This window comes from Oncorhynchus kisutch, linkage group LG9, assembly GCF_002021735.2.
Source record: "Oncorhynchus kisutch isolate 150728-3 linkage group LG9, Okis_V2, whole genome shotgun sequence".
Lineage (NCBI taxonomy): Eukaryota > Metazoa > Chordata > Actinopteri > Salmoniformes > Salmonidae > Oncorhynchus > Oncorhynchus kisutch.
Window position 1 is genome coordinate 44,872,342 of NC_034182.2, and position 10,000 is coordinate 44,882,341.

Sequence of the window (10,000 nt, forward strand, 5' to 3'; positions counted from 1 at the left end):
GGAACACTGTTAGCTCCCCACTGTTAGGTCCCCCACTGTTAGGTCCCCCACTGTTAGGTCCCACTGTTAGGTCCCCCAGGGAACACTGTTAGGTCCCCACTGTAAGGTCCCCCAGGGAACACTGTTAGGTCCCCAGGGAACACTGTTAGGTCCCCCACTGTTAGGACCCCCAGGGAACACTGTTAGGTCCCCCAGGGAACACTGTTAGGTCCCCCAGGGAACATTGTTAGGTCCCCACTGTTAGGACCCCCAGGGAACACTGTTAGGTGCATCAGGGAACACTGTTAGGTCCCCCTGTCCCCACTGTTAGGTCCCCCAGGGAACACTGTTAGGTCCCCCACTGTTAGGTCCCCAGGGAACACTGTTAGGTCCCCACTGTTAGGTCCCCCAGGGAACACTGTTAGGTCCCCAGGGAACACTGTTAGGTCCCCCACTGTTAGGACCCCCAGGGAACACTGTTAGGTCGCCCAGGGAACACTGTTAGGTCGCCCAGGGAACACTGTTAGGTCGCCCAGGGAACACTGTTAGGTCGCCCAGGGAACACTGTTAGGTCCCCAGGGAACACTGTTAGGTCGCCCAGGGAACACTGTTAGGTCACCCAGGGAACACTGTTAGGTCCCCCAGGGAACACTGTTAGGTCGCCCAGGGAACACTGTTAGGTCGCCCAGGGAACACTGTTAGGTCCCCCAGGGAACACTGTTAGGTCGCCCAGGGAACACTGTTAGGTCCCCCAGGGAACACTGTTAGGTCCCCCAGGGAACACTGTTAGGTCCCCCAGGGAACACTGTTAGGTCCCCCAGGGAACACTGTTAGGTCGCCCAGGGAACACTGTTAGGTCGCCCAGGGAACACTGTTAGGTCCCCCAGGGAACACTGTTAGGTCCCCCAGGGAACACTGTTAGGTCCCCACTGTTAGGTCCCCCAGGGAACACTGTTAGGTCCACAAATGGTATTTGAGTTATTACAGTTGCTTGTGGGCTAGAGACATTATCAACCGTACCGGTATGGAGTACATTTACATTATCAGCCGTACCGGTATGGAGTACATTTACATTATCTACTGTACAGGCATGGAGTACATTTAAATCATCAACATATTTCTCCGGCAGCGCTGTCAATAACTGGAAGTAAGAGCAATATGCCTTCTCTAGAGAACAGAGAGAGAGAACAGAGAGAGAATAGAGAGAGAACAAAGAGAGAGAATTGAGACAAAAAAAAACAGAGAGAGAGAACAGAGAGAGAGAACAGAAAGAGAACAGAGAGAGAGAACAGAAAGAGAACAGAGTGAGAGAACAGAGAGAGAGAACAGAAAGAGAACAGAGTGAGAGAACAGAGAGAGAATAGAGAGAGAACAAAGAGAGAGAATAGAGAGAGAACAAAGAGAGAGAATTGAGACAAAAAAAACAGAGAGAGAGAACAGAGAGAGAGAACAGAGAGAGAGAACAGAAAGAGAACAGAGAGAGAGAACAGAAAGAGAACAGAGTGAGAGAACAGAGACAGAGAACAGAGTGAGAGAACAGAGAGAGAGAACAGAGAGAGAGAACAGAAAGAGAACAGAGTGAGAGAACAGAGACAGAGAACAGAGAGAGAGAACAGAAAGAGAACAGAGTGAGAGAACAGAGAGAGAGAATTGAGACAAAAAAAACAGAGAGAGAGAACAGAGAGAGAACAGAGAGAGAGAACAGAGACAGAGAACAGAAAGAGAACAGAGACAGAGAACAGAGAGAGAGAACAGAAAGAGAACAGAGAGAGAGAACAGAGACAGAGAACAGAGAGAGAGAACAGAAAGAGAACAGAGTGAGAGAACAGAGAGAGAGAACAGAGAGAGAGAACAGAGAGAGAGAACAGAGAGAGAACAGAGTGAGAGAACAGAGACAGAGAACAGAGAGAGAGAACAGAAAGAGAACAGAGAGAGAGAACAGAAGAGAACAGAGTGAGAGAACAGAGAGAGAACAGAAAGAGAACAGAGTGAGAGAACAGAGAGAGAACAGAGAGAGAACAAAGAGAGAGAATTGAGACAAAAAAAACAGAGAGAGAGAACAGAGAGAGAGAACAGAGAGAGAGAACAGAAAGAGAACAGAGAGAGAGAACAGAAAGAGACAGAGTGAGAGAACAGAGAGAGAACAGAGAGAGAGAACAGAAAGAGAACAGAGAGAGAACAGAGAGAGAGAACAGAGAGAGAGAACAGAAAGAGAACAGAGAGAGAGAACAGAAAGAGAACAGAGTGAGAGAACAGAGACAGAGAACAGAGAGAGAGAACAGAAAGAGAACAGAGTGAGAGAACAGAGAGAGAGAACAGAAAGAGAACAGAGAGAGAGAACAGAGGACAGAGAACAGAGAGAGAGAACAGAAAGAGAACAGAGTGAGAGAACAGAGAGAGAGAACAGAGAGAGAGAATTGAGACAAAAAAAACAGAGAGAGAGAACAGAGAGAGAACAGAGAGAGAGAACAGAGACAGAGAACAGAAAGAGAACAGAGACAGAGAACAGAGAGAGAACAGAAAGAGAACAGAGACAGAGAACAGAGAGAGAGAACAGAAAGAGAACAGAGTGAGAGAACAGAGAGAGAGAGAGAGAGAGAGAGAGAGAGAACAGAGAGAGAACAGAGAGAGAGAACAGAAAGAGAAAACAGAGAGAGAGAGAGAGAGAGAGAGAGAGAGAGAGAGAAGAGAGAGAGAGAGAGAACAGAGAGAACAGATAGAGAACAGAGAGAGAGAACAGAGAGAGAAAACAGAGAGAGAACAGAGAGAGAACAGAGAGAGAAAACAGAGCGAGAACAGAGAGAGAGAACAGAGAGAGAACAGAGAGAGAGAACAGAGAGAAACAGAGAGAGAACAGAAGAGAGAAAACAGAGCGAGAACAGAGAGAGAGAACAGAGAGAGACAGAGAGAGAGAACAGAGAGAGAAACAGAGAGAGAACAGAGAGAGAAAACAGAGACAGAACAGAGAGAGAGAACAGAGACTGAACAGAGAGAGAAAACAGAGACAGAACAGAGAGAGAGAACAGAGAGAGAAACAGAGAGAGAAAACAGAGAGAGAGAACAGAGACAGAACAGAGAGAGAGAACAGAGACTGAAAACAGAGCGAGAACAGAGAGAGAACAGAGAGACAGAACAGAGAGAGAACAGAGAACAGAGAGAACAGATAGAGAACAGAGAGAGAACAGAGAGAGAACAGAGACAGAACAGAGAGAGAGAACAGAGAGAGAAAACAGAGAGAGAACAGAGAGAAAAAACAGAGACAGAACAGAGAGAGAGAACAGAGACAGAACAGAGAGAGAGAACAGAGAGAGAAAACAGAGAGAGAACAGAGAGAGAAAACAGAGACAGAACAGAGAGAGAGAACAGAGACAGAACAGAGAGAGAGAACAGAGAGAGAAAACAGAGAGAGAAAACAGAGAGAGAGAACAGAGACAGAACAGAGAGAGAACTGAGAGAGAACAGAGACAGAAAACAGAGAACAGAGACAGAACAGAGAGAGAGAACAGAGACAGAACAGAGAGAGAGAACAGAGAGAGAAAACAGAGAGAGAAAACAGAGAGAGAGAACAGAGACAGAAAACAGACCGAGAACAGAGAACAGAGAACAGAGACAGAACAGAGAGAGAAAATAGAGAGAGAACAGAGAGAGAGAACAGAGACTGAACAGAGAGAGAACTGAGAGAGAACAGAGACAGAAAACAGAGCGAGAACAGAGAACAGAGAACAGAGAACAGAGACAGAACAGAGACAGAACAGAGAGAGAACAGAGAGAGAACAGAGAACAGAGAACAGAGACAGAACAGAGAGAGAACAGAGAGAGAACAGAGACAGAAAACAGAGCGAGAACAGAGAGAGAACAGAGAGAGAGAACAGAGAGAGAACAAAGAGAGAACAGAGAGAGAGAGAACAGAGAGAGAACAGAGAGAGAACAGAGAGACAGATTAGTTAAAGTAGTTAAGTAGTTAAATCGTCTTGACGTCAGCAATACAGTGGCTGGAGAACATGAATGAATGAAGCCTGCAGAGAACATGAACCAAACACAGGATGTGTAGCTCCTGCCTCCAGGGTTCAGGGTTTATATTGTACCTTGTATCGTCTGAAGGCGTTCTGAATGATGCGCGCAGCCTCGTACAGTTCTCTCTGCTCAGAGTCAGTCAGAGTCAGCAGAGCAAAGTCTCTCTCCATCCTCCCATTGGCCGAGGCGTTCAGGAACTCCGCCCACGCCACACTACTGGGGGGCCGCAGCCTCTGGAGGGCCAGGGTACTGAGGTGGGAGGGGGGGTACACACATCTAGTAGACACACACACACACACACATACACACACACACACATACACACAGCTTTACATACTGTCACTGACCTGTTCCACACGCACATCGCTGGTTAGATGCTGTGGAACATCTGGAGGGCCAGGGTACTGAGGTGGGGGGGTGCACACATCTAGTAGAGACACTCATTCAGGTATAGGGGGGGGGGGGGGTACACACATCTAGCAGAGACACTCATTCAGGTATAGTGGGGGGGGGGGGGGGTACACACATCTAGTAGAGACACTCATTCAGGTATAGTGGGGGGGGGGGGGGTACACACATCTAGCAGAGACACTCATTCAGGTATAGTGGGGGGGGGGGGTACACACATCTAGTAGAGACACTCATTCAGGTATAGTGGGGGGGGGGTACACACATCTAGTAGAGACACTCATTCAGGTATAGTGGGGGGGGGGGGGGGGGGGTACACACATCTAGTAGAGACACTCATTCAGGTATAGTGGGGGGGGGGGGGTACACACATCTAGTAGAGACACTCATTCAGGTATAGTTGGGGGGGTACACACATCTAGTAGAGACACTCATTAAGGTATAGTGGGGGGGGTACACACATCTAGCAGAGACACTCATTCAGGTATAGTTGGGGGGGTACACACATCTAGTAGAGACACTCATTCAGGTATAGTGGGGAGGGGGGTACACACATCTAGTAGAGACACTCATTCAGGTATAGTGTGTGGGGGGGGTACACACATCTAGTAGAGACACTCATTCAGGTATAGTGGGGGGGGGGGTTCACACATCTAGTAGAGACACTCATTCAGGTATAGTGGGGGGGGGGGTTCACACATCTAGTAGAGACACTCATTCAGGTATAGGGGGGGGGGGTACACACATATAGCAGAGACACTCATTCAGGTATAGGGGGGGGGGGTACACACATCTAGTAGAGACACTCATTCAGGTATAGTGGGGGGGGTACACACATCTAGTAGAGACACTCATTCAGGTATAGTGGGGGGGTACACACATCTAGTAGAGACACTCATTCAGGTATAGTGGGGGGGGGTTACACACATCTAGCAGAGACACTCATTCAGGCATAGTGGGGGGGGGATACACACATCTAGTAGAGACACTAATTCAGGTATAGTGGGGGGGTACACAGCGAGAAGTTGCTATGGTTTCTAAAACAGCTGATTGGTAGATGGTATTTATGTTCTGTAGTTACTTTAACAGCTGATTGGTAGATGGTATTTATGTTCTGTGGTTACTAAAAGACAGAGAGGAGTGTGTGTGTACCTGGACAGAGAGGTGTGTGTGTGTGTACCTGGACAGAGAGGTGTGTGTGTGTGTACCTGGACAGAAAGGTGTGTGTGTACCTGGTCAGAGAGGTGTGTGTGTGTGTACCTGGACAGAAAGGTGTGTGTGTACCTGGACAGAGAGGTGTGTGTGTACCTAGACAGAGAGGAGTGTGTGTGTACCTGGACAGAGAGGAGTGTGTGTGAGTGTCCAGGTAAGTGGCCAACCAGGGCATGGTGTCGGATATCACTGTGTTGTCCCGCCTCTCTCTGAGCGGTGACTCCGCCCCCCTGGACAATTCCTCTTGTTTGATTCGCTCAGGAGTCGCCTCGATGATCTGCTCTGCTAACGTTGCCATGTCAACCTGGGGGCAAAACGAGAAAGCTATCAGGTGTGTGTGTGTTCCACATTCCAATATATCACATTAGCCACTGATTGTTTTGAAACAGAATTTTTTCTTGCATTTTTTGGGGGGGGTCAGCCTTAATATTGCAGATAGATTGGAGCTTCCATCAATGTCTGCATCATTTCCGAACCCCCATATCTATATATTTAAAAAATATATATATTTTCCCCTAACCATCACTCCCTCATTGGAGTAATATAATGGACAACAACAATTTATATATACTACAGTGCCTTCGGAAAGTATTCACACATTCTGTTACGTTACAGCCTTATTCTAAAATGGATTAAAAAATATATATATAATCAATCTACACACAATACTCCATAATGACTCAATACTCCATAATGACTCAATACTCCATAATGACTCAATACTCCATAATGACACAATACCCCATAATGACACAATACCCCATAATGACTCAATACTCCATAATGACTCAATACTCCATAATGACTCAATACTCCATAATGACACAATACCCCATAATGACACAATACCCCATAATGACTCCCATGATGACTCAATACCTCATAATGACTCGATACCCCATAATGACACAATACCCCATAATGACACGATACCCCATAATGACACAATACCCCATAATGACTCCCATGATGACTCGATACCCCATAATGACACAATACCCCATAATGACTCAATACCCCATAATGACACAATACCCCATAATGACTCAATACCGCATAATGACTCAATACCCATAATGGCTCAATAACCCATAATGACTCAATACCACATAATGACATAATACCCCATAATGACTCGATACCCCATAATGACACAATACCCCATAATGACATAATGACACAATACCCCATAATGACTCAATACCCCATAATGAAACAATACCCCATAATGACTCGGTACCCCATAATGACTCAATACCCCATAATGACTGGATACCCCATATTGACACAATACCCCATAATGACTCAATACCCCATAATGAGTCAATACCCCATTAATGACACACTACCCCATAATGACACAAAACCCCATAATGACTCAATACCCCATAATGACACAATACCAAAGGGGCAATACCCCATAATGACTCAATACCCCATAATGACTCGATACCCCATAATGACACAATAACCCATAATGACACAATACCCCATAATGACTCAATACCCCATAATGACACAATACCCCAGAATGACACAATACCCCATAATGACTCAATACCCCATAATGACACACTACCTCATAGTGACACACTACCCCATGACACAAAACCCCATAATGATTCAATACCAACAATGACTCAATACCCATAATGACTCAATACCCCACAATGACTCAATACCCATAGTGACTCAATACCCCATAATGACTCAATACCACATAATGACATAATACCCCATAATGACTCGATACCCCATAATGACACAATACCCCATAATGACATAATGACTCGATACCCCATAATGACACAATACCCCATAATGACATAATGACTCGATACCCCATAATGACACAATACCCCATAATGACATAATGACTCGATACCCCATAATGACACAATACCCCATAATGACATAATGACACAATACCCCATAATGACTCAATACCCCATAATGACACAATACCCCATAATGACTCGATACCTCATAATGACTCGATACCCCATAATGACACAATACCCCATAATGACATAATGACTCGATACCCCATAATGACACGATACCACATAATGACACAATACCCCATAATGACATAATGACTCGATACCCCATAATGACACAATGCCCCATAATGACATAATGACACAATTCCCCATAATGACTCAATACCCCATAATGACACATTACCCCATAATGACTCAATACCCCATAATGACACATTACCCCATAATGACACAATACCCCATAATGACACAATACCCCATAATGACTCAATACGCCATAATGACTCAATACCCCATAATGACTCAATACCCATAATGACTCAATGCCCCATAATGACTCAATACCCCATAATGTCATAATACCCAATAATGACTCGATACCCCATAATGACACAATACCCCATAATGACACACAACCCTATGACTCAATACCCCGTAATGACACAATACCCCATAATGACAAAATACCCCATAATGACTCGATACCCCATAATGACACAATACCCCATAATGACTCAATACCCCATAATGACTCGATACCCCATAATGACACAATACTCCATAATGACTCAATACCCCATGATGACTCAATACCCCATAATGACATAATGACTCGATACCCCATAATGACACAATACCCCATAATGACATAATGACTCGATACCCCATAATGACACAATACCCCATAATGACATAATGACTCGATACCCCATAATGACACAATACCCCATAATGACATAATGACACAATACCCCATAATGACTCAATGAGAGTCACAGTGTCTCCTGACCCCTCCTGTCTACATTTACATGAGAGTCACAGTGTCTCCTGACCCCTCCTGTCTACATTTACATGAGAGTCACAGTGTCTCCTGACCCCTCCTGTCTACATTTACATCAGTATTCAGACCCTTTGTTATGAGAGTCGAGATGGAGCTCAGGTACATTCTGTTTCCATTGATGCTCCCTGAAATGTTTCTACAATTTGATTGGAGGCTGTCTCAGCCTCCAGTATTTATGCTGCAGTAGTTTATGTGTCGGGGGGCTGGGGTCAGTTTGTTATATCTGGAGTACTTCTCCTGTCCTATTCGGTGTCCTGTGTGAATCTAAGTGTGCGTTCTCTAATTCTCTCCTTCTCTCTTTCTTTCTCTCTCTCGGAGGACCTGAGCCCTAGGACCATGCCCCAGGACTACCTGACATAATGACTCCTTGCTGTCCCCAGTCTACCTGGCCATGCTGCTGTTCCAGTTTCAACTGACCTGAGCCCTAGGACCATGCCCCAGGACTACCTGACATAATGACTCCTTGCTGTCCCCAGTCCACCTGGCCATGCTGCTGTTCCAGTTTCAACTGACCTGAGCCCTAGGACCATGCCCCAGGACTACCTGACATAATGACTCCTTGCTGTCCCCAGTCCACCCGGCCATGCTGCTGCTCCAGTTTCAACTTCCACCTGACTGTGCTGCTGCTCCAGTTTCAACTGTTCTGCCTTATTATTATTCGACCATGCTGGTCATTTATGAACATTTGAACATCTTGGCCATGTTCTGTTATAATCTCCACCCGGCACAGCCAGAAGAGGACTGGCCACATCACATAGCCTGGTTCCTCTCTAGGTTTCTTCCTAGGTATTGGCCTTTCTAGGGAGTTTTTCCTAGCCACCGTGCTTCTACACCTGCATTGCTTGCTGTTTGGGGTTTTAGGTTGGGTTTCTGTACAGCACTTTGAGATATCAGCTGATGTACGAAGGGCTATATAAATAAATTTGATTTGATTTGATTTGTGACATAACAAAATGTGGAAAAAGACAAGGGGTCTGAATACCTTCCGAAGGCACTGTACATTTTAAGGACACAAAGTATTTTAAAATAGTTATCGTTTGTTTGTTTAAAATCCCACTCTTTAGCTCTACTGAACCCCTCCCATCAGGGTTAGGTTAATGTCACCCAGTAGTGCTATCTGCAGGGTTAGCTCCAGGTTAATGTCACCCAGTAGTGCTATCTGCAGGGTTAGCTCCAGGTTAATGTCACCCAGGTGTGTTATCTGCAGGGTTAGCTCCAGGTTAATGTCACCCAGTAGTGCTATCTGCAGGGTTAGCTCCAGGTTAATGTCACCCAGGTGTGTTATCTGCAGGGTTAGCTCCAGGTTAATGTCACCCAGGTGTGTTATCTGCAGGGTTAGCTCCAGGTTAATGTCACCCAGGTGTGTTATCTGCAGGGTTAGCTCCAGGTTAATGTCACCCAGGTGTGTTATCTGCAGGGTTAGCTCCAGGTTAATGTCACCCAGGTGTGTTATCTGCAGGGTTAGCTCCAGGTTAATGTCACCCAGGTGTGTTATCTACAGGGTTAGCTCCAGGTTAATGTCACCCAGGTGTGTTATCTGCAG

The 10,000-nt window shown here is 45.7% G+C and overlaps 1 protein-coding gene across 1 annotated transcript in view; it reads right to left on the reverse strand.

The window, feature by feature from the left end:
- Positions 1–10,000, reverse strand: part of camta2 (calmodulin binding transcription activator 2) — a 182,205-nt gene that overhangs the window by 7,239 nt on the left and 164,966 nt on the right. Inside the window, exons 18-19 of the mRNA XM_031831390.1 lie at positions 5,736–5,917; positions 4,065–4,269 (exon numbers count right to left, since the gene is read on the reverse strand). Of these exons, the coding sequence (XP_031687250.1) occupies positions 4,065–4,269; positions 5,736–5,917 (387 nt within the window). The remainder of the gene's footprint in view (positions 1–4,064; positions 4,270–5,735; positions 5,918–10,000) is intronic.